At 42.0% G+C, this 26179-nt stretch overlaps 1 protein-coding gene across 2 annotated transcripts in view; it reads left to right on the top strand.

The window, feature by feature from the left end:
• Positions 1 to 24757, top strand: part of BEND7 (BEN domain containing 7) — a 58146-nt gene extending 33389 nt beyond the window's left edge. For both annotated transcript variants that reach the window (XM_077935678.1, XM_028745767.2), the window contains 4 exons: positions 11459 to 11684; positions 18269 to 18388; positions 18831 to 18881; positions 22079 to 24757. In XM_077935678.1, coding sequence (XP_077791804.1) covers positions 11459 to 11684; positions 18269 to 18388; positions 18831 to 18881; positions 22079 to 22122 — 441 coding nt within the window. In that variant the 3' untranslated portion in view covers positions 22123 to 24757. The remainder of the gene's footprint in view (positions 1 to 11458; positions 11685 to 18268; positions 18389 to 18830; positions 18882 to 22078) is intronic.
• The last annotated feature ends 1422 nt before the right edge of the window (positions 24758 to 26179 follow it).

Below are 26179 nucleotides of genomic sequence, written 5' to 3'. Positions count from 1 at the left end.
ATTTATATTAAATACATGTTAACTACATTATGTGAATTAGCCACAATTACAACTCTTGATATGTCTATAGGGTAACCTTCAAAGCTGAATTAAGTAATCTTTCCATTTCGAATCTTTCAATTTTAATGAAAGGGGAAGCCTATGTATGCAAAATATTAAGTAATTATCATATAGAAATTGCTTCTTAGAGAATTGAATGCCTTTGTATACAGTGCCTTAGTGATCCCAAGCCTTAGAATAGCCTTGAAAGACAGATCAATATTATTATCCCCATATCTCGGTTGGCTGGGGATGTGACGTAGTGATTTTCTTTAAGGCCACCCATTGAAACTGTCTGCTGATTATTACAAAGGGCAGCTTCATGGTCAAGCTACTGCAAGGACCCAATCCCTCAACCTTTAGATTACCTCTTTTCTCTGTGCACAGAACAATCTTTGCAAAATATGTAGTTGAGGGTCGCCCTCAACACTTCTGGGGCACACTTTCAGTAGCCTCCTTCAAATGAATCAATAAAGTAAGGTCATTTCTGAACTACCAGTATGGGAGATGCATATGCCCCTGGTAGTGATCTGTGAGATAAAGTCTGCCAACACTTTCCTACAATGCCTTATTGCCATACAGAAATATTATACTTGATTAACATTATTGACTGCACCAGTAATTCCTAAGTAAATGGTGTACTCTGAGAAAACTTCTACTGTTAAGAAATAAATTCATTAAATAAAAATTGTGAATTCCAAGCATGCCCATGCAGAAGTGGGTGTCTGGCCTGTTACCCAGAAATAACATTTCCAGCATCTCCTTAACCGCAACTCCCCTGTAGCTGCTGAGGTCCTCTCACAAGTCCCTCAAAACAAATGAGAGATGAGCTTGCAGTATCTCCAAATCTGGGAGAGTTGTGTACAGCTATAAACCAAATGAAAAACAACAAAGCCAGTGGACCTGATGGGATACCTGACGAAGTCTTCAAAGTGAGTGGAACTTACACAACAACTTCACAAGCTCATCGAAAAAATCTGGGAGAGAGAGGAGATCCCAGCAGACTTTAGGGATGCCAACATTATCAATATTTCATTTAAAAAGGTGATAGAACAGATTGCGGAAACTATTGAGGCATCTGTTTATTAGCTGTGGCTGGCAAAATTATTGCAAGAATCTTAGCAAACTGCCTCCTAACTATATCCAAGGATACCCTTCCTGAATCCCAAAATGGTTTTCGATCTTCTAGGGGGGCAGTGAATATGATTTTCACTTCAAGAAAAACGCAGAGAGCAAAACCAAACCATACCACCTGTGGACTGTCCTTCTGAAAATCGGCTGCCGAATAAATTTGTGAACATTCTTTGGCTCCTCCATGATAATATGACAGCAACAATCACGGATCGCAGTGGCTCTCAGAGTGAACCATTCATAGTGGGATCAAGTGTTAAACAGGGTTATGTTATTGCCCCAACTATTATTACTTTCATTGCCATGATCCTATGCATTGTTGAAGGGAAACTTCCCACCAGGGTAGAAATATATTAAACAGATGGAAAGCTCTCCTGTTTGAGTAGGGTGGAAGCAAAGAGTAAGGTTACCATAACTTCCATCATAGAGCTTCAATATGCTGATGACAATGTAGTGTGTGCACAGTCAGGATGACCTCCAAACCATCCTAAATATATTGACAGAAGCTGCTCCAACACAAGCACAAAACAACCTCTCCACAGTGCCACAAATCCAACTTAATGGTGTAAATCATTTTTCTAGGCAGTTATATTTCCACAACAGCTGACATTGATGCATCGCCTGAGCTCTGTGAGTGCAGCTTCCTGATCGAAGTGTTGAGTGTTTTAGGACCAGGACATTCACAGGGAAACCAAAACACTTGTTTACAAAACTACTACCAACTTTACTATATGCTTGTGAAACATGGACCACTTATAAACACCATCTCCAACCCCTTGAAAGATTCCCTCTCCGCAAAATTTTACATATCACTTGGGAAGATACCCAAACTAATGTCAGTGTACTGGAAGAAGCAAAGATCACCAGTGTCAAAACTACAATCCTTCAATATCAACTTCATTGGACTGTATGTTGTACTGATGCCTGATTATCATCTTCCAAAGCAACTACTCTATTCTCAACTTAAAAATGGAAAGTGAAATGCTGGTGGACAACAAAAGAGGCTTAAAGACGCTCTTAAGGCAATTTTTAAAAAATGCAGTATAAGCATGGATAATTGGGGAACACTGGCCTGCAAGCACTCCAGTTGGAGAATAGCCTTTACCAAAGGTGCCACGGACTTTGAAGAAGCACGAACTTGGGATGAAAGGGAGAAACGAGCTAAGAGGAAGGCACGTTTCGCAAAATCCTCACCATGATCAACTCCCACCCAGAAACCTATGTCCCCTCTGTGGAAGGATGTGTGGATCCAGAATTGGCCTCCAGTCATTTACGGACACACTGTTAGGACTACATTACTGGAAGACAATCTTACTTGGCACGAGTGATCGCCAAAGAAGCAGCACTGGTCTAGCCTCCCTTCAATCACACTTATGTGCAAGAAGGCAATCGTACCATGGTTCTTCTTTGGGTGTAGTTGAATTATGTACCGTATTTATCGCCCTATAGGGCACACCGGCCCATAGGGCACACTTATTTTTTTTGGGGGGGGGGAATAAAGAGGGGAAAAATTATTTCCCCCCCCCCCCCAGGCCCAAAGAGCAAAGAAGCCACGACAGCGAGCGGGATGGATCCCGCTCGCTGTCCTGGCTTCGTTTTTAGCCTCGGGGCTGTGGGTCCGGGAGCGAAGGCGAGGTTGCGCTCAACCTCGCGATCGCTCTTGGAGCTTGCGGGGTGGGGGAAGCCCAAGCTTCCCCCGACCCCAGCCCCCAGAACAGTCTGCTGCCCGCAAGCCTTGCAAGCCCAGCGGGAACTCCCGCCGGGCTCGCAAGGCTTGCGGAGAGCTTCCTGAAGCCTGGAGAGCGAGAGCGGTCGGTGCGCTCCGACGCCTCTCGCTCTCCAGGCTTCAGCGAAAGCCTGCATTCGCCCCATTGAATGCAAACACATTTCCCCTTCATTTTTGGAGGGGGGAAAGTGCGTCCTATAGGGTGAAAAATACGGTAGATTGGATTCAGCTCCTTATGTAGAAAAGCAGTAGACCTACCCACCTTCAGAGAATATTTCCTATTGGACCTATGGCAGGAATTGCTTATCTGGGCTTCCCTTCTTCCCATCAGGAGGCCTACACTTAAAGCGGCAGAAACATAAGGGTAGCTCTAGTCCAAGAATGGGCAAGTTGATTTGGGAGCAGACAACACATTATGCAAATTCATTTTGGAAAGAATGTGTCAGTGCTGGGCACTTTATTTTTATGTTTTGTTTTCGAGAAAAAGCAGCTATGCAGGGCTCCAGATAGACTGGGAACATGGTGCTCAGGGCAGGGGTTTAATAGTTTACTTCTCACAACATTTTCTTGCAGGACAATGCTTCCCAGCTTCCATGTGCCCTTCAAAACTGTTTTTATGCAGTAAGTAGCACCTTTAGGGAAAATAGAAGTAGTCGGAGAGATTTTCAGGAAGAAAGGGGATGGTAAGGGTTAAACCCAGATTGTGTTAAATGTAGATTGTGACCTGTCTGGCAGCTTTTAATGAAAAAACAAAAGTGGTCAGTGCTAAGCTGCTTCTAAAGATTAGACACTTGTTCTGTTTAAGAGAATTCTCATTTCTTCCATGTAAGAATCACAGATCAGAAATTCCAGCCTGAGGGCATTCCTTATTACTATAAAATTGAAGGTGCAGGCAGGAATCCGGCCCCCTGGGTTCAGCTCCAGCCCCTCTCAGGTGGGCACCATTGCCTTTTTAACAGAACACAGGAGAGGTCCATGGTGAGCTCTGGCAGGCACCTATTTTTGTAGACTAATAGCACTGGGTGTAGACGCATATGACCACATGCTCTCCACATGGTGGCCAATGCTTTCCTTTCAAATTAAAGGAATGTGGGCATTGCCTGCTGAAATGCCTATATTATTGGGAACCTGAAGAGCCCTCCATGGCATGAACATTCCAAAAGACATCACTTCCTGTTATACCTAAATCTAGAGCTGATCAAACCCTGGGCTGAGTCTGTATAGCCAGCTTGCCTGGGACTTGTCTGTTAATGGCACTATATGTATTTTTCGCTCTATAAGACGCACCAGACCATAAGGCGCACCTAGTTTTTGGAGGAGGAAAACAAGAAAAAAAATATTCTGAATCTCAGAAGCCAGAACAGCAAGAGGGATCGCTGCGCAGTGAAAGCAGCAATCCCTCTTGCTGTTCTGGCTTCTGAGATAGCTGCGCAGCCTGCATTCGCTCCATAAGACGCACACACATTTCCCCTTACTTTTTAGGAGGGAAAAAGTGAGTCTTATAGAGCAAAAAATACGGTATATATTTTTCTGTTTTAAAAAAACTGCAGTTAAACAAAATATGTTATTGTGTAGGTTTGTACTTTACATTTTATAAATACACTCTGCCTTCTCTGGTTCTCATCATATTTGTGAATTTAACCATACAAACAATATTCCATAACTAGGTTGTTTGGCTGTCTTGGTGTACATTTTACCCCAATACTGGTTTTGGATTCTTTCAATTCTTTCAATACAACATGAATTACATGTTAGATTTACTCTAATTAATTACTGGAACAACCTGTGCAGAAGTAATCCCCAGGGAGGGGGCAAGTGGGCGGTGGCCCTGGGTGCATTTGGGCATGTTTGTAAAAATTTCCCAGGAAATTGATGGCCCTCCTTTAAGGCTGGAGTGCCCAGGTAGGCTTGGCTACGACTGAACTGGGCTCACTGGTGGCCAGAGGCAAGGAAGACCCAACGGAACACCCCGCCCTAAGTCGTGCCGAGCGAAGCCAGGCAGGAGGATGGCCGTGAGGCGCCTCGTGTGGCAGCGCTCTCCTCCTAAGCCCAGATCCAGCGGGCAATAGGGGCAGGGAGAGGAGAGGAGCTTCCACGCTCTTATAAAGCTGGTGGGGGCAGCTCAGAGGGGCTGGTGAACTGAGATAATAACACCATGCTTGCTCCTGCCTCGTTGCTCTGTGCCCTCAAGGAGCTGGCCAGCAAGAACTTCAAGAGGCTGCAGGTGAACGTGCTTCTGGGGGGGGGGCAGGTAGGAGAGGAGAGCTGATGGCAGCAGGGGAGGGCCGTGCATGCCTGTTCCGTTCTGGGGAGTGACCTCCTTAGACCGGGGCTCTCAGCCAAGTGGCCTTGGCAGGCACCCCAGCTTGGGAACAAGGTGGCACCTGGTGGCCACCTTCCCACAAGCACTGCTGGAGGGAGTTTTGACCTCCGAAGTGGAGGGCGCAGCGGCCTTTTCCCTCGTCCGGAGATCTCTCTGCTTTTCTGGGCAAAGCGAAGGGCAAGGCTCTGGCCATCCTCCATGCTTTCAGAAGCCCATCCTGGTATGGTCTTTGGACAGAGGCATGAGACAAACCCAGGAGCTGCCTCCGGGGGCTGGCAGGTGTCTGACACCACCACCACCACTGCTTTTTAGGGTGCACAATACTTAGCCTGCCCTGGTTGCTGGCAACCTACACTACGTCACTGGTAAGCCCCAGTATGTTCAGTGGATATTATTCTCAGGTCACTGGGAACTGGGCATAGGATTGCCGAAAAATGCTATCTACCTTTGTGACTAAAGCAACTGAGTGCCCTACTTCTAAGTAAACGTTCTATTTGTTTTCCATGCAAAGCAAATAATTTGTATAGATTTGGCAAAGGAGTTCTGTTTTAATCAATTAAAATATTCAGAAATGCTTGGACTAAATCTAATTTGCTGCTTGCTAATTTTAGCAAAACAAAAGTTTTGGCAATTCTTTCATTTGTGTTTAATCATGTACACCATTGCCTTGATTATCTTATGTTAACAAACTCTATTTGGCTATAAATCATACTTGGAAATGTCCATGTGAAGCTCAATTGGGTACTGATTGTGTGCAATTGAAGGATAATTTGCTACTGAAGGAATCTGGAATAAATCAGCATTTCCCCCCCCCCCTCAAAATATGTGACTAGGGTACAGACTGATTCATTTATAAAACACACACACACACACAAATGTACAAAACACATTAATTGCATCTCTAATTGAGACTAGGGATTGCCTGTGAAGAGTCCCTGTTAAACATATTTCTACCTTTTTGCAATACAGGGATATTGGTTTTCTAATAGGTAGATCCAGGGTCATGCTTTTTCCATGATTATTGTGGTTCTTGTGTAATAGCCTGGTCACTGGAAACTTGCAATGAGCATCTCTTGTTGTTAATGCACAGCTAATATCAATCAATTTGAAAGGAAAGATTTCTCAAGGGAACTCATACAAATCAGCCGTGAAGCTGTAATCCAAACAAAATGTGGCACACATTTCAAGATACCTCTCTGCCTTTATTATTAAGTGCTGGAAACAATGTGTGGAGACAGCTGCTCTGAGGACAAGAGCATATTTTTTCCAACTTTGTGTGACCAAGGGCACTCTGCCGTGTGGCAGTTTTTTTAGTGTGGAATTTTTTATTTTGGAAAATGAAGTTCACCTGAGGATATGAAATGCAATCAGAATAGATAACCTAGGTATAGAATTGTAGAATTGAAAGGGACCCCCAAGGGTCATCTAGTGTAACCCTGCACAATTCAGGAATCTCAGCTAAAGCCCCCAAGACATCTGGCCATCCAACCTCTGCTTAAAAGCCTCCAATGAAGGAGAGTCCACAACCTCCCAGGGGAGACAGTTTCACTCTTGAACAGCTCTTACTGCCAGAAAGTTCTTCCTGATGTTTAGTCAGGATCTCCTTCCTTGTAACTTGAAGCTATTGGTTTGTGTCCTACCCTCCAGAGCAGGAGAAAAACAGCTTGTTCCCTCTTCCATGTGACAGCCCTTGAAATATTTGAAGGTGGCTATCATGACCCGGAAGCTGTCTGTGGACAAACGCGGACAAACTCCCTCAGCCTATAGAGCGAGATGAGCGCACAACCCCAGAGTCAGTCACGACTGGACGTAATGGTCAGGGGTCCCTTTACCTTCCTTTATCATATTTCAATTAGTGTTCTCTTTTCCAGACTAAGCATACCCATTTCCTTCCATTGTTCCTCATAAGGCTTCGTTTCCAGACCCTTGACCATCTCGGTCTCCCTCCTCTGCACACCTTCCAGCTTGTCAACATCTTTCTTAAATTGTGGTGCTCAGAATTGGACACAGTATTCCAGGTGTGGTCTGACCAAGCCAGAATAGAGTGGTATTATTACTTTCCTTGATCTGGACACTAGACTTCTGCTGAGGCAGCCTAGAATAGCATTAGCTCTTTCTTTTTGCTGCTGCTGCATCACACTGTGGACTCATGTTCAACTTGTGGTCCACTAAGGCGCCTAGATCCTTTTCACATGTACTGCTAGTAAGTCCCCCCATCCTATATTTGTGCATCTGGTTCATCCTGCCTAAGTGCAGAACCGTATGTTTGTCCCTACTGAAATTCATTTTGTTAGCTTGGGACCAGTTCTATCTGTTAAGGTCATCTTGAATCCTGATTTTTTCTTTTGCAGCATTAGCTACCCCTCCCAGTTTGGTGTCATCTGCAAATTTGATGAGCATCCCCTCAATTCCTTCATCCAAGTTGTTTATAAAGACGTTGAACCCCGCAGCACCCCACTTGTCCCTTTTTTCCAGGATGACAAGGTTCCGTCAGTCAATCAGCTACACATCCACCTAACAGTTACCTCATTCAACCCACAGTTTACCAGCTTCCTCGCAAGAATATAATGGGGAACTTTGTCAAAAGCCTTACTGAAATCAAGATAAACTATTTCCACAGCATTTCTCTGATCCACCAAGCTTGTAATTCCAACAAAAAAAGAAAAAAAGAAATGAGATTTGTCTGGCATGACTTATTTTTGAGAAAGCCATGCTGGATCTTAGTAATTGCATCATCCTTTTCTAAAAAACATTATTATTATCTAAGTATACCACACAAGATTATTCCAGCTTGCTAAATTATATTTTAGTCTGCTTGTGTTAAACTGCTGTCGCCCACTCAAAGGTCTAAAAATATGGCAGGATGGATATTGAAATAACTCCTTTTGTTTCCAACCAAATTTTCAAATGTACAAAAAATCATTCCCCCTCAGTTGGTTAAATTGGCTACTGATAAATTGGCTGAGATTATTGAAATATTTGGCTTCTACATGGAGAAATCATTTAGAGTTATGTCAGGAGAATATGTGAGAGCTAACAAGGGCTTTATCTGCACAAGTGCAATGTTTTCATTGCTGGCTATAAAAGGGGGAAAGCACAGCTCGTACTGGAAGAGCTCCACTGTCGCGCGGCAGAATCATTGCCTTAAAATGGTTGCACATAATAAGCTAAAAACCGGTTCGTGTCTGTTGCTTGCAAGTCCCCTAACTACTAAATGAGGGCGGGAGACTGCCTGTGAAGACAAGGAAAGGTCAGTATGGCTGGGACAGAAAGCTTGCTCCCGCAAGACCTTGGTCGAGGAGAAATTGTATGCAGTTGACCGGGTTTAACCAGAGGGAACCAGGGGGCTATTGAAAGACGTCTGCTGCTAGGAGAGTTAAGGCCCTGGGAGTCCAGTAACTGGTTGGCTGGAGACAGAGAAGCAGGAATACAAGTGGGAAAAGAGTGGAAGCAGAACCCTGAAGGGAACAGTTCTTATAGTTCTATCCAAATAAGATGGGAATAATTATGTCCTTGGCTTAAAGCAGGCTAGTCATCAGCAACATTTGACACACACACCCCAGCCCTTATGTTGCCTTTCCAAAGTCGGGTTTGATGTGGGTTTGAGCAGGAATTCGGCTTTTACTTAAGATATACACCAATAAATTATGTAGGGTTTGGGGCCATAAGTAGGAATAGTGAGCAGACCACACTAAATTGTAAAGACATTTTTGTTGAAAAAAAGTTTGATTAATAATGCAGGATTTGCAGCTGTGTGAGAGAATGGGAATTGATATATACCAATAGATTTTGAGCCCATTGTTCTGCATTCCAAAAATAAGCAAAATCTGAAAAATGTCATTCATTTGTTTAAAGATATGGTGTGGGTTTTCTGTAGCCTCAGTATACTAACTTTGCTAGATTTGTTTCTTTTTAAACTTAATTTTAGGAAAAGAAATGTCACTTGGGTATTATAGTGAGGATTCCAGAAATAAACATCATGGGTTGTATTCCATTACAGTATGTCCCTCTGCTCATGGAAGCCTTTTTGCTCCAGCAAATTCCCCTTTCTCGTACCAACCTCCTTGCCACTTTGTGCTGTTTCCACATGTCCCCCTAAGCCTCTGGAGCAGTCTTGTGGGGTGGGATGTGCAAAGAGATGCAGAGGGAAGGGAATATCAGCTAAAGTAACCTTTTCTCCTCCATTTGTGGACGCCTCTGCTGGATCACAGGCCTTTCCATGAGCAGAAAGGGACACGGCTGGAGGCAATTCACATCTTTTATTCAGTTTTTCTTAAAAAATCATTTCCCCAGTACTTTGCACGCCCATGCTTCATACTGATTCACAGGCTTTTTTAGAACTTAGGTTATCACTTTCTAAGCTTATTTTTTTAAAACAATAACAACAACACTATTGTGATAATAAAACAAAGAAAAACCCCTATCATGATTTCCTTGACAAAAGGGATGCTGATGAGATCAACTAACTCACAGGACATTGTTTCTAATCAAAGTTCTATACAGTGGTGCCTCGCAAGACGAAAAGATTCCGTTCCGCGAGTCTCTTCGTCTAGCGGTTTTTTTGTCTTGCGAAGCAACCCTATTAGCGGATTAGCCCTATTAGTGACTTAGCGGCTATTAAAGGCTTAGCGGCTTAGTGGCTAAAAGGCTATTAGCGGCTTAGAAAAGGGGGGGCGAAAAAAATCGCAAGACTCGCAAGGCGTTTCCGTCTTGCAAAGCAAGCCCATAGGGAAAATCATCTTGCGAAGCAACTCAAAAACGGAAAACCCTTTCGTCTAGCGGGTTTTTCGTCCTGCGAGGCATTCGTCTTGCGGGGCACCACTGTATATGGTGCCAAGCACCTGTCATTCTCACCTTGAGAACTTCCGGTTGCAATCTGATTAGTATGTGCTAATATCTACTTGCTTGCTTAAACTTGTCCACCTTTTCTGCACTTTGAAAATCTCCATACGGTCACCAAAGCTTGACTATTAACTAGCAGCGGATGCAAAATGTTGCACTGTAAAGTTGTACAATGCAGAGTAGAATAAGTAGAATCATTTTGTCTTACTCTGAAAGGTGGCAATTCAAGAAGTTCTCATAAGCTGCTGTGGGTAATTTTAAAAACTGCTATTCCTAAATTAATAAATTAGAATGCCACTTTGTAAAACAATTTACCGTATTTTTCACTCTATAAGACGCACCAGACCATAAGACGCACCTAGTTTTTGGAGGAGGAAAACAAGAAAAAAAAACCACCTGAATCTCAGAAGCCAGAACAGCAAGTGGGATCGCTGTGCAGCCTCTTGCTCTTCTGGCTTCTGGGATAGCTGCACAGCCTGCATTCGCTCCATAAGATGCACACACATTTCCCCTTACTTTTTAGGAGGGAAAAAGTGAGTCTTATAGAGCAAAAAATATGGTACTTGTGTTCACTGATAAAAACTGATTCCAGAATCAGATCTTGCCCTAGTGCCAGTTATTGCAAGTTCTTAAGCTGAATTTACAGTTGGGAGTCAAAGATAAATAGAAGGGCTTTTTCATGCAACATGTCATCAATATATGACATAATGAAAGGCATAATGATGAAAGGCACAAGCTGAAATAGCTTTGAAGGGGGATTCACCAAATAAACGGAGGATAAGTTGATCAATGACTGTTAGTCATAATATTTAAATGAAACCTTCATGTCCTGCTCTTGAAGTTCCCAGAGGCAAGTGGCATGCAGCTTTTGGACAAAATAGGTGTTGAGCAACAAATAAATATTTTTGTTCTTATACTCTGACTTTTGTTTCCTTATATTACTTGCTTAGATTTCAAGTAATGTGATCACAACAGTTTATTATGGTGGGATTAAACATTTAACAGTGAGTGCAGGATTGTAGCCATAGTAATTTTAGTTCAAATTCCTAATGGCCAGTATCCAATTATTCAAAGCTGCTGCTGTACTGAATAAATATTTCATAATTGCAGTTGCCAGCATTAAATTAATTAACATCCAGGTAACTAGCTCCTTGGGATTTCCCCCTGTTCTAGTAATTATAATTTCGTAAAGATAATGGACAGAGCAGGTTTTGATGTGCATTTTGTTATACTCAGTTGATAATTTTGATTTCAATGTCTATTTTATTTCAGTGTCTATTCTGGTGTCATAAAAGTCTAGTATGTGTGTTGATGTGAACATGTTTTCCTTGGATGTCATTTGTTGACAAAATAGTTATGAAAGAGGTGCTAATAAAGCATTCATATTCTTTTGGTAGCCAGAAGTGCAACTTGCTGAAGGCTTTGACGTCTTTATGCCGAAATCACAACTGGACTCTATATTAGCAAATTACACTCGTTCAGGAAGTCTGCTGTTTCGAAAGCTGGTGTGTGCATTTTTTGATGACAAGACCTTGGCCAACTCTTTACCCAATGGCAAGAGGAAAAGAGGTCTCAATGACAACCGAAAAGGACTAGACCAAAATATTGTGGGTGCAATAAAAGGTATTGTTCTCTTTCTTTTTAAAAAATGTGCTTTTATAATATAATCTAGTGGTTATGCTGTATCACGTTTTGGGAGTTGCTAAAAACATTGGTGATCTTTACAAATTTCTCAAGCTCATCTGCAAGCCTGCCTTGGCTATGTGTTCCTGCTATCTGATCTGAATCAAAAACCTTTTGCATGGTCAAACTGTTCCGGGACTACATCATTTCAGATTGTAGGTTGAGGAATAAAGATTTGCACACGTATCACTACTGACATTTAAGACTTGTTCCCTCATTAACACTGAACACATCTCCAAACTGGTAGTACAAGGCATGTGCAAGGGCTTGTGTGAAAGACTGTACACTTGCTGATTTGTACATCTCAACTACTGTGTACATGAGTACATGGACTGCACATTCATTGAATGTTACATGTGAAAAATGTTACAAATGTACAGCTCAATTGTTGGTATACACAAGTACAAAGATTCTACACTTATTTAATGTAATATGTGACGACCCAGGCCAGGATGCTTTTTTTTTAAATGGGGGAATCATTCAGACATGGTGTTTCCAACCTACAGTTTAATATATTTTACTGCACAACAAGATGCTTGTTTTCACTGGGCCTCGGTCGTAACTGAACCTTTTTTTAAAAAAATAATTTTTATTAGTTTTCAATACAATATACATATAATACCATATCAAAAGTTTATCACAAATTATCTCTTTTGGACTTCCTTCAGCTTATCTGCCAATCATCCGTAATTAATTTTTAGTTACACATTTCCTAAATTTAATACTGCCTTTTTATATACCTTCCCAATCTTATTTTCTTTTTTACAATACTCCTCAAACTTTCACAGAGCTTCTTGAAATCCCACGAGCGTTGTTTGCTCATCACATATATTTTTCAGATACTCTACAAATTTTCCCCAGTCCTCGATGAACTTATGGTCTCGTTGATATCTAATCTTCCCAGTTAGTTTATCCAATTCTGCATAGTCCATCATTTTCATTCTCCATTCTTCCAGGGTTGGTAATTCCTCCTTTTTCCATCTTTGGGCCAATGTATCATAACCGACTTGACTTCCTCATCCTTCGTATGCCATTCCAACAACATTTTGTACATTTTTGATAAAATTTTACAATCATTATTTATTATTTCTATTTGAAATTTTGAATCTTTTTCAACATATCCATTCTCTCTATAATCCTTTTTAAACATTTCATTTACTTGAAAATAATGCAACCAATCATATACATACTTTTTTACTTGTTCATAAGGTTTCATTTTCCTCCTTCTTTTGCTATCAACTCACCATATGCAATCCAATTCCCTCTCATATTGATTTTCTTTACACTCATAACCTCTAACGGAGATAACCAGTGTGGGACTCTTGGTTCTAATAGATTTTTATACCTATCCCATATTTCAATTAAAGATCTCCGGAAGATGTGGTTCTCAAAACCTCTATGGTTTTTCTTCTTCTCACACCATAAATAGGCATGCCATCCAAATCTGTTATCGAACCCTTCCAAATCTAACAATTCTGTGTTTTCTAATTTTATCCACTCTTTCAACCAACAAAGACATGATGCTTCATAATATAGTTTGAAACTTGAAATTAACTGGACCTTTTTGATGTGGTGCTTACAGATCAGCATTGAAGAAAGCTCATTATGCAACTGCGTATGATGATCTTCTTTTGTGAGAAATGAAATTATTAAATATAATAATTATAAAGATAGGGATGGTAAGATGCTATTGAGGGTCAAGAGGGTCAATGAAATAAAACATTGGTTTTAAATGTAGATATTGGGAAGCACGCCATGCATTTTTAAGAGTTGTATTATCTGGCCCCCATTTCTTTGAAATTTCCAACTACAAATTAATTATTTCACCTACAACATTCTTAGTGCATTGGGATGCAGCGGTGATGTTGCTGCAAGATTTTATGTTAACAGCTTTAAATGTTTCTTTTGATTGAGTGGTGCATACATTTTGATAAATAAAAAAATAAACAAGATACCCTAGCCAAACATGTTCTCAAATACTGATCATTTTCAGTTACAACCAGCAGCTGATAGTATCTAGAGTGGTAGTGCTAGGCACTGTTTATAATAAGAGGGCTCTCTTTATATTGTCTTTATGGTATCACACAAGGGATGCTGCATTGAGGACTTTGATATGCTGGATGGGGGTTCTTCTCCCAGAAGCAAACACAAGGGATGGCACCCTGTGGAACTTAACTCTGCCTGGCTCCATTTGCACGTTCTGCTGGATACTATGGGCCCATTGATCCCTTGTGGTGGCTCAGCCAGTGTAAGATTGCACTAAGAATGAAAAGATGTTCTTTGCATCGTTGCCACTGGGTTCCTCTGTAGCCCTTTCAGATGTTCTGTAATCAATACTTTTGGCTCTGCTCAATAAATCAGTTAAGAGTGTAAAGAAAAATGTTTACTCTGCTGAGGTAGTTTTATATCAATGATGGTTGTTCTCTCACACTTTAGAAATGTGCACTGTTAAGCAAAGAAAAATTCAGAGTATTTTTTCCTCCTTTACATCTGGTATGTTTAATAGTAGAGTGATGGCCGTCAAAGGATGAGAATGTTTACAGAAATGAAGCCTTAAAGATGGGCTTGTAGCAGAGTGTGTGGTTTGGGTACTTTTTCAAGCTGGCTTTGCTATACATTTCCCCCCCATAGCCCCCGTCTTTGTCTGCCTGGACTGTTGCCTCTGTTCACTGCCTCAGCTTTACCTGGCTCTCAGGTCTTTTGCTTATTCAGTCCTGGAAAGCTTTAGCCCAGCTTTCCCCAACTTGCCTGCCCCCCAAATATATTTTGAGCTACAACTGCAGTGGGGAACCTCCAGCCCACAGGCCTCTTTAGACCCACCAGGCCTCCCCAGTTGTTTGTGGGTTTTTTGTGGTTTTTTGGCCCATTTGGCCCATGAGACGGTTTGGGCCAAGCCACACCCACTTGACCTATAATGGGATGGATAAACATGTGGCTGATCCAACAGGGGCTTTGCAGGTAGCACTACTCAGCTGATTGGTGGCACCTGTGAAGTGTTGTGCACAGTGTCTTCAGGACAGAGGTCCCTCATCAACAGGACTTGCTGGAGTCCTGGTAGCCTGGTATTTGTGAAGCCCACAGTGCAAAAGCCCCATGCACCTGGCTTCACAAGGTCTGACTGTCAGCCGATTGTTGGACCCCTCGTCACACTTCAGTTGTGGATGTGTGGTGGCACTTTTGAATGGGAGCGAATATCAGCTTTCATCCCTGGTAGCCCCCCCCCCCCCATCTTCAGTGACTATGCTTATCTTGACTATGCTACCACTCAGTGGATTTGTAACTGGCTGACTGACCGAACCCAAAGGGTGCTCATCAATGCTTCCTCTTCATCCTGGAGAAGAGTGACTAGTGGGGTGCCACAGGGTTCTGTCTTGGGCCCGGTCTTATTCAACATCTTTATCAACGACTTGGATGATGGACTCAAGGGCATCCTGATCAAATTTGCAGATGACACCAAACTGGGAGGGGTGGCTAACACCCCAGAGGACAGGATCACACTTCAAAACGACCTTGACAGATTAGAGAACTGGGCCAAAACAAACAAGATGAACTTTAACAGGGAGAAATGTAAAGTATTGCACTTGGGCAAAAAAAATGAGAGGCACAAATACAAGATAGGGGACACCTGGCTTGAGAGCAGTACATGTGAAAAGGATCTAGGAGTCTTGGTTGACCAGAAACTTGACATGAGCCAACAGTGTGACGCGGCAGCTAAAAAAGCCAATGCAGTTCTGGGCTGCATCAATAGGAGTATAGCATCTAGATCAAGGGAAGTAATAGTGCCACTGTATTCTGCTCTGGTCAGACCTCACCTGGAGTACTGTGTCCAGTTCTGGGCACCACAGTTCAAGAAGGACACTGACAAACTGGAACGTGTCCAGAGGAGGGCAACCAAAATGGTCAAAGGCCTGGAAACGATGCCTTATGAGGAACGGCTAAGGGAGCTGGGCATGTTTAGCCTGGAGAAGAGGAGGTTAAGGGGTGATATGATAGCCATGTTCAAATATATAAAATGATGTCATATAGAAGAGGGAGAAAGGTTGTTTTCTGCTGCTCCAGAGAAGCGGACACGGAGCAATGGATCCAAACTACAAGAAAGAAGATTCCACCTAAACATTAGGAAGAGCTTCCTGACAGTAAGAGCTGTTCGACAGTGGAATTTGCTGCCAAGGAGTGTGGTGGAGTCTCCTTCTTTGGAGGTCTTTAAGCAGAGGCTTGACAACCATATGTCAGGAGTGCTCTGATGGTGTTTCCTGCTTGGCAGGGGGTTGGACTCGATGGCCCTTGGGGTCTCTTCCAACTCTATGATTCTATGATTCTAAGTTGCCCAAAATGCAATGTTGCCTATCAATGAAAGCTATAGATTTCCTAACTGAAGTATAGGTACAGATCTATGAAATCAATGGATTTCATAGCTCTACAGGCCAGAGTGTTACATTTTGGGAATATTAAATGAAGATTGGCCATCACAGATCAGAGCTGATCTTTGCTCCTGTTCAAAAGCAGCACTGCTGCCTGTCACTGAAAAGCACCCAGGGGTCTGGTGGAGAGGGCAGGGAAGGAGCCTTCTAAGACCCTGCGGTCCTTGGCTGCTGCCCAGCCTGGCTGATCACTGGGGTGAGTCCTGGCTGTTTTAGCTCATCGTTGGGGCCATGTTGGAGGCCTGCATGGCTCCATTTTTTGCTCTATTTCTTGTATATACTCTATTTCTTTAATCAGGAAGTACAGTGGAGGAATTGAGGTTGGCTGCATGAAACATGCAAGTAGGGCAGCGAAAGGAGCTGATTGGTCATTTGCCTGGTGATATCATAGCTGACATTCATCCTCCATTCAAAGCTGCTGCTGTTGTATGATGGAGCACACCTGAGGCAGTCTCTCAGGTTAAAGGTCACCAGTTCCCCAACAATACTGAAATATTTCCTGTTTTTCTTTACTTCCTCATACTCCCACTCCTGACCATTCTGGTTAAACAGCCCAAGAGCAATAAGGCATAGAAATAGTGAACTCAGACAGTCATTTAAAATGTTATTATAAAGATACCTGATTATATATTTGGAATCTTTCACAGAAAACTAAGACAGATGATCTATACCTCCTTTTTCCCTTTTGTAATTAAAAAAAATACTTTTTAAAAAATGATGTGTCAATATTTTGTTTCATGAGGAAGCAGTGTTGTCAAATATATGCTCATAAAAAGCACTGATGTGTAGATGAAATGTAGCTTGAAATGTGCACGAAAGGTTTACCCTTGCTAATTCTGTTTTATAAAATCAAAGCCAAATGTTGGTCATGTTTGCATGTAATGCCGAACAGTGGTTTAGTGGCACATGGGTTGAGCTGGAAGGAGCCCAAGCAAAAGCATCTGCCTGACATGCTGCCCTATCCATTTCCCACCGCAGCCAGGAAAAGGGCTTCTGCTGGGTTTAGTTTCACTTTTATGGAATCCTGGCTTAGTATTGCATGTGAACCAGAGAGCCTAGCTTGGCATTACATTCATGCCATGGGTTATAAAGCTAGCTTGTTTAAATAATATGTTTGTCATGAACCATGATCTCTGGTTCACGACAGAATTATCCAAAAATGAAATAATTTTTTTCAGAAGTCTTCTTCCTGACTGCATGGGGAGAGTAAGTGTGGGGAGAGGTGTGTAAGCCCAACACTTTGTTTTGGCTTGTTCCACTTCATCTGAGTAACATTTTATGTGCATATTGCCACTGTGTTTTCAGATTTCATAGTTTCGTGTGTCACTTTGTTCCGGAGATTCCAAGGCAATGTTTTGTGGTGTTCTCTTTAAATGTCTGGAGACTGATCTTTCTAGTGAATATTTCTGGAATGTCAATGCCATCTTCTGCTAATGTTTTTCAACATGGTAAACATTCGCAGAGTGCTTAGCTTACTGGATCTTCCCTAATACAGTGGTGCCTCGCAAGACGAAATTAATCCATTCCGCAAGTCTCTTCGTCTTGCGGTTTTTTCGTCTTGCAAAGCACGGCTATTAGCGGCTTAGCGGCTATTAACGGCTTAGCGGCTATTAACGGCTTAGCGGCTTTAAGAAAAAGGAAACAAACTCGCAAGAACTTGCGAAGCAAGCCCATAGGGAAATTTGTCTTGCGGAACGACTCAAAAAACGGAAAACCCTTTCGTCTAGCGAGTTTTTCATCTTGCGAGGCATTCGTCTTGCGGGGCACCACTGTATATGCAAAATCTATTGGCTATTTGAATGCTTTCAAACAGCTACAGTCCAAGCTTACATTGCAAGTTAGTTTGTTTGAAGGTCTCCCATGTTAGTATCTTCCTGCACTTGGAAAATCGTTTGGGAAGAATAAATTTACATGCTGACTTTGCTCAGTCATGGAGATTTTAAGTTACAAAAATGTAAACATCCAGTTCTCACATTTTATATAAAATGTAGAATGTTGTTGTGAGTTTGCTTTTCTTGTGTCTGGTTACTTAAACCTTGGTTTGCAGTTTTCCATCTTTTTCAACCTTTTGGTAAAGAGATTATTTGTACCTTCTGTTTTTAGTGTTCACAGAAAAATACTGCACTGCAAACCATGTGGATAAACTACCTGGCCCAAGAGACTGGGTACAGATTCTTCAGGATCAAATCAAACTGGCAAGAAGACGGTTAAAAAGAGGCTCAGGTAAGGGAGGGTTAGAGGTAGAAAGCAGATTGAATGCAGATAGCAAGGTGGCAAGACAAACAGTATGACAGTGAGCAGCCTGAACCCAGCCTTCAAGAATTACTGAGGAAGGACACTGCTCCTAAGGGCTGATTCAGGCCTATGTACATTTCTTAGTCTTGTCACTCAACTAGTCATTATGACTCAGAGCTGAATATCTGAGTCACCTCCATTGAAATATTCATCAGTCACCTTCTGAAGAGAACTGGTTATTGTCTTATGGAGCAGCTCTTCCTTTGAATTCCCTAAGTTCTTAAAATGCTTCTAATTTGTAGGGGTTTTGTAGTACACTTGCCTGTTTTCCATACCACTTTTCCCATTTAATTTTATTACTACTGTTTTACTTAATTCTAATTGTATGTATTATGGAGAATAATATATTTTATGTATTATCTTTATTTAGTAGAGACAACCGACTGTGATGAGAAACTGGACCTTTCTCTACTACAAACAGGTAAAAAAGCTGTTGGTTAATAAAAACAAATTGGCCATTTGTTTGCTTATAGTCTCATTAGAATTGGGCTGTCTGGAATAACCTTGCACAATAGAACATCTCTTACCTAAACTTACATTTTCCTTTGTCACTAGATATGCCTCACATTTTCTTACTCTCTGTCTCCACTGCCTGTTCCGTAGTGCTAGGAGTGGAGGTTATTCCATGTTGAAGTGCTCCTCCACTGAACATAAAACACTACAATTCAGGAAGGCCAGACAACACCCTTCTCCCTGACATCATTGTGCCTGTGCCCAAGGAGTCCTTCATTACAGAGAAGCATTTAAAATGTGACCTTATAACAGCCAGAAGTCTAGGGAAAGCTTTCGTACTCAGTAACTACTGAATATATAAATCTGTCCTCAGATCACAGAGATTATAAAGATCTCTTCACTCTTGCTCCCCACACCCAATCAAGCAATCAAGGCAATTTATGTAAGAAGACATGATAATCAATTTCCTTAACGAAGTCTTTATATGTCAGCTTTTAATTGCTCTAGTAATTTTATTTAGTATTTTACTGGTGCCCATTTCATCTCATGCAATTTCTTAGTGCTGCTAATTTTTCTACTATCAAAAGTTCATAAGTGAGACACAAAGAGGCAGTCACATTAGTAGAAATCTTATTTCTTTGGTCTCCTTTCTGCAAAATGTGCATAAGGAGAAAAATCAGTTAATATTAACCATAAAAACATAGAAGCTTACTTAAAATGCCTGCTAAAATTAAATCTAAACCACACACCTGAAGTTCAGTGGGGAGGGGGCCTGTTTGATCACCTCCAAGAGGGTGTTCCACAGAATGGGGGCCCCAACACCAAATGCATGGGTTCTGGTGTATACAGGCTGTGCATCAGAGCCATGGGGGACTACTAACAGCAACTCCCCTAGAGACCTCAGTGGTTCTTTAGGTATCCTAAACCCAAGTTGTTAAGGATCTTGTGAGTTAACACAAGAACATTGAATTTGGCTTGTTAGCCTCTGAGTAGCCAGTGCAAGCTTTTAAGCACTGAAACTTTGTGCGGGTGGTTGTCTGTTCCTACCAACAGTGTAGCCATAGCATTTACACCAGCTGGAGCGTCTAGACCAGGGAAGCCCTACATGGAGCACACTGCAATAACTGAGTCTGGAAGTTCATAATGGAATTACCATGGCCAGGCTTTGCCTGTCAAAGATGATGTCTGTAGCTGGTTAAGGGCCCTCTACCGGAGCCTTCAGTGAAAAAGATGGATCCAGAAGCACTCGCAAACTCTGAAAGCGCTCTTTCAGAAGGAGTGCAGCCCCATCAAGAACATGCAACTGACCAATCCACTTACCTGCCATTCCTCCATCTTCCCAGGGTTCAACATTGGGTTATTAGCCCTCCTCCAGTCCATCACTAGGACAGTGATTAGGATTATACATAGCCTCTTCTGACTCAGATGTTATGGCAATCATAGAATGGTAGAGTTGGAAGGGTCCCCAAGGGTCATCTAGTCCAACCTTCTGCAATGCAGGAATCTCAGCTAAAGCATCCATGACACAGATGACCATCCAACTTCTGCTTTAAAACCCCTAAGAAGGAGAGTCCACCACCTCTTGTGGGATTTGTTCCACTGCCAAACAGCTCTTACTGTCAGATAGTTTTTCTGAACGCTGAGTTAGAATCTCCTGCCTTGTAACCTGAAGCCATTGGTTTGAGTCCTACCCTCCAGAGCAGGAGAAAACAAGCTTGTTCCCTCTTCCATGTGACAGCCCTCGAGACATTTGAAGATGGCTATCATATCTCCTCTCAGTCTCCTCTTTTCCAAACTAAACTGACCCAGTTCTCTCAACCTATTTGTCCCTACTGAAATTTGTTTTGTTCATTTGACCCCGTTCCCCAATCTCTTAGTCATCTTGAATCCCAGTTCTGGCTTCAGCAACATTGGCTACCACTCCCAGCGCACAGACGACACACTGCCCTCAAACGCCGAATGGCCACACTCAGTGGCTTCATTTCAGAGTTGAAGAGCATTGGGGACAATATTATGCCATGCAATCTCCCAATATTGTTATCTGGACATGACTCTCCAGGATGTGTGTGTGGTGGTGGTGGTGGGGTTATCATTTGTGCTATATTCTGTAAGCCGCCCAGAGTGGCTAGGGAAGCCCAGCCAGATGGGAGGGATATAAATAATAAAATTATTATTAAGTGACCCCAAATAAAAGTGAGCAATCAGGGGAGGGGAGATCATTGTAATTATATATATTTGTAGGGAGGGTGGGGTGGGAGAGTTCTGTTTAAGTGCTTTCTATATTGTTTTGGGAAAAAACCCTCAATAGAGCAGTGCTGTTCTTTCCACTTTGCAGATTAATTTCAGATATTTGATAGACACTCCCTTGCATTGTTATGCAAGTGCTTTGTTCTCCATCCATGTGTGTAATATTTTTAGATGAATTCCTTGTTGCTCTTAATACACACCTTTGCATGTGTTCTCTCCCTTATTCTCCAATTCTGTGTACTAGATTTCTCTCACAGTAATTACCGTATTTTTCGCCCCATAGGACGCACTTTTTGCCCTCCAAAATGAAGGGGAAATGTGTGTGCGTCCTATGGGGCGAATGCAGGCTTTCGCTGAAGCCTGGAGAGCACCGACCCCTCTCGCTCTCCAGGCTTCCCGCAGATCTCCGCAAGCCGTGGGAGCCCGCGCCGGGCTCCCGCTGCTTGCGGAGAGTTGCCTGCATGACGAAGGCTGGGCGCGCTAAGCGCAGTGCGTCCAGACTTTGCGCACCTCTCCGCAAGGCGCGGGAGCCCTGCTCTGGGCTCCAGCTGCTTGCGGAGAGTTGCCTGTTCTGGGGGCTGGGGTCAGGGGAAGCTCGGGCTTCCCCCGCCCCAGCCCCGCGCCTGGGGGGGAAATAAATTCCCCCCCTTTATTTCCCCCCAAAAAAACTAGGTGCGTCTTATGGGACGGTGCGTCCTATAGGGCGAAAAATACGGTAATACCTTTCCATAAGTGATTCCCAGGGGTTGTAATACATACCAAGAAATAAATTATGGACAGCCTGTTAGTGTTCTAATTCTATTGCAGACAACACCTTTTATTACTTTAATGTTGAAATCCATAGGTTACTTTTAATACTTGTGTGTCAGTTTTATACAGCCAACCTTTCAGATCCTAAGCCCAGCTCTTCTTTTTCAGGTAACCTCTTTGAAACCACACATTCTGCACCAGTGTTTCACTAGCAGATCCAGACGTCTTTACTTTTGAGCAGGACACCAGCGCTATTTTCAGACTACTTCAATATCTGCGTTCTCTATCATGGCCTCAATCTTAAGTTTGTTCATGCTTTTGTAACATAGGGTAACAAAGCCACAAAATTACTTGTTTCTTATTTTAATCAGAATAGACTTGTTCAGCAAGGATATAGTGCAGTTAATCAGATAACCACTGAAATAGAACAAATTTTGTCTTTATGATTGCATTTCCCCACATAAGTATATGCATGCTGGCTGGCTGTTTGTTCCATCTTTGATTAAACATTGAAACATTAACAAAGTTAAGGGCCTCCCTTAGAATGGTGTTCTGAAGGACCCCATTTCATATTGGATTCTTGTGCAGAAATCAAAGGACCAAAAAACTTCAAAGTTAATAAATCATTAGTCATCTGTTCTGAAGACCCTTTCTCCCTCTCTCCTTAGCCTTTGATTTTCCTTCTTGGGTAAATATGGTAAATTGCCAAGTATTCTTCTCTGAATAAGTTGCAATATGGTATTTGACAATAAGAGTCCCAATAATTGATGCTAATATTGATGCTGGTGTTTTGTCCAGAACAAGTATTGGTGAACGTGGAATGAACTGTTCTTAATATTGAGATTACTCAGACATTTTATTTTTCAGACCATTTGGTATAACAACCCCCCTCATCTCTCTCTCTCTCCCTGGCTTTTGAGTGCCAGAACCATCTTGTAGTTCCCAAAAAGTTATTTCAATAATTATCGCTGCCAATAGCCTCCCCAACACTCTTATACATGGCTTTTCTGTCATATTTGCATGAGATGTAGGGGAAATACCATTACATTTGGGGTGTGTTGATTTTCACAAATGCTCATGCCTTTCCTCATGCCTCTTGAAGGATCTGTCCGGCAGTGGGGGAAATGAGTGATAAGGAAGTGCATATAGGAACATGTATCCTGGTTTCCTTTGTTCAACTCAAAGGAGCATAGTATCACACCTTCCTCCTGACCACGAGGAGTTCACACAGTTCCCCAACTAAGGATAATTCTGTCGAGAGTGGATTGGGTGTATATAATCTTCTTGCACTTACACTATGGAAACTAGGTGTTCCATAGTTACCCATAGGCTTGATTTCCATAAATCTTCATCCCTTCAGTGAGAGGAAATGATAGCTCATATTGGGTCTCCACATCTTCAGGCCTATTTGTGAAGTGAAAATGCTCACACAATTACTTATATGTAAAGAGCATACCCATTCACTTCCTCCTCATCTGGCAGGTGTGTGAATCTGCCAAAAAAAATCGATTCCCAGTTTTCTCCCTGTGAATATTGTAGGCCAAGGATGAAGGAAATTGGCCCAGAATCTGCAAATTACCGCCCCCCTTAATTTCCACGAAAGATTTGTTATTTGAAATTTCAGATAGATGACCAAACATCCTCTGGGTCAAGCTCCACACACTCCATTGTCATCAGATATATTAATATTTGTTATCCCCTGAATCATGGGTGGTGCTGGGAAAGAGAGGCCAGTGTACAAAATCTGAACCCTAAATTATATATATTTATATATATATATATATATATATATATATATATATATAATCCCACCTTACCACTTGCCAGTTAATTAATATTTATATTAAATTCCTTCCAAAACGTATATATTTATCACCATTGTGTACTGATCTCCTTATCTCATTCCTCAGAGTTAAAACTAAAGCAAGTGTTCTGCCCCGTCAAATATTTTTGGCTTATTTTATATTTCTGCTTTTGAAAGGAAACTTTGACATGGGTGTTCATAAATTTATACACTGGTCTTTAAGGTTATTAACCACAAAAGCCCACAAATAATATCTGAAGTTATGGTTTATGTATTCTTGTTACCTTTTGAAGAATCAGGCTTCTGTCCTAGTCTGTGTGTGGAAAGGTACTAGGTCATACTTCCGATGAAGGATTAATGAATGTTATATAATGAAAATTTCATAGTCATCTTAAGCACACCAGAAGACACTGCTGTAGATATTTATACAGAATCTTTTGTGTTTGTTCAACTCAGGCTGAATAACTACTTCTACTGCAGTTTAACACTTTTGTGGAATTTTACACATAATGTGTAATCATTATTACACATATAATTATTGAAATGTGGCTGTGTTCTCTTGATGACAAGATAAACCTGACTTGCACTGCAGTCTTTAAAAAGTACATTTTCTCCTTAGAGATGGAAAGGATTTAGAGACTGTTCCCTCTTGAACAGAACTACTCAGTCTCCCCAGTAAATCTACAAAGAAGTCATACATATAGTAACAGTTAACCAACAATCAGCATTCTTTTAATAAATCTTAAAAATAATAGTATTCTTGTCTACTTACTGTGACTACTGTTCAGATTTTTTTCAGAAGTCTTTTTATAGGTTTTATTAGGAAATCATTCCATATTTAGGTAAAAAAAAGTATCTCAATCTTATGTATATAAGTTTTATTAATATGTACATATTTAGCTATTTTTTAAATTACTATGTTCTTAATAAAACCAACAAGGGACTAGTTGTGAATTGGTGCATAAGATTGTGTTGTGTTATCAATCTCTGGGAATCTGTCAAGTTCAGAAAAAAACACACAATAAATTACTCTAATTCAACAAGTGTCTCTGGTGTGTGTGTATCCACATGTGCTTTTTAGACATACCGTAGTTCAGAAAAGATTGCAGTACAAACTAATTTGTCCAAAAAGCCTGAACTACATTTGAGCAATACTCTAGCAGCCACCAAACCATGACAGTTCTGTTTCCTTCCAGTGGTAACCAGTGGAGAAAGTAGTGGCCCAGCCCATTACGTATAACTGTAGGCAGTAGGAACAGAGGAGACTGCAAGAGTATCTCCAGAAGCACAAGGACTTGAGGCTGCAAGTGGTCTTGGCTTCAAGTGGATGACCAGGGGTGTCAGCCAGCGATTCAAACTATGTGCCACTACCCATCTCTGGTAGGAGAGAACTGTAGGGAGGCAAGCCAAGAAAGCCTTTTGTACCAAGAGTCCTTCAGAATGAATCAAGTGATACCCTTGACTTCTGTTTTAAAAAATATGAGTCAGATTTGTTGGTCAGAGCAATTAGGAAAACAGCTCTTGCTTGCTACAGACTCTGGTTGCTTTGGTCCTCTTGTTCCTCAGCCTTCCATCAACTATACAGGAGCAGCGTTAACAAACGTTCGAAAAGTTTCTGAATATTTTTGTGTGCTGTATAGTAGCAGCATACACCATACAGTTGTACCTCGGGTTACATAGGCATCGTGTTACAGACTCCGCTAACCCAGAAATAGTGCCTCGGGTTAAGAACTTTGCTTCAGGACGAGAACAGAAATTGCATGGCGGCAGCCGGAGGCCCCATTAGCTAAAGTGGTACCTCAGGTTAAGAACAGTTTCAGGTTAAGAACATACCTCCGGAACAAATTAAGTACTTAACCAGAAGTAAAGGTAAAGGTAAAGGTACCCCTGCCCGTACGGGCCAGTCTTGACAGACTCTAGGGTTGTGCGCCCATCTCACTCAAGAGGCCGGGGGCCAGCGCTGTCCGGAGACACTTCCGGGTCACGTGGCCAGCGTGACAAAGCTGCTCTGGCGAGCCAGTGCAGCACACGGAAACGCCGTTTACCTTCCCGCTAGTAAGCGGTCCCTATTTATCTACTTGCACCCGGGGGTGCTTTCGAACTGCTAGGTTGGCAGGTGCTGGGACCGAGCAATGGGAGCGCACCCCGCCGCGGGGATTCGAACCGCCGACCTTTCGATCGGCAAGCCCTAGGCGCTGAGGCTTTTACCCACAGCGCCACCCGCGTCCCTAACCAGAAGTACCACTGTACTATAAAAATATAGTAATTTGGACTACCTTTGGATAGTGGGGAATAATAAATAGGTGAGATTCTAAGAAGAGGGGCAGGGTGACAAGATTTATTTCTGACTATTTACATCACTGTTGATGACCATACTGCAAAAGGAACATTTGAATTTCTGTTCCTGGACAAAACTTTGCAATGGCCTTCATTGTCATTGCAGAAAAGCAACTATATTTCAGTAC

Source organism: Podarcis muralis, chromosome 10, assembly GCF_964188315.1.
Source record: "Podarcis muralis chromosome 10, rPodMur119.hap1.1, whole genome shotgun sequence".
Lineage (NCBI taxonomy): Eukaryota > Metazoa > Chordata > Lepidosauria > Squamata > Lacertidae > Podarcis > Podarcis muralis.
Note: the sequence above shows the minus strand (reverse complement) of the source record. Positions and strands in the feature narration are given on the sequence as shown.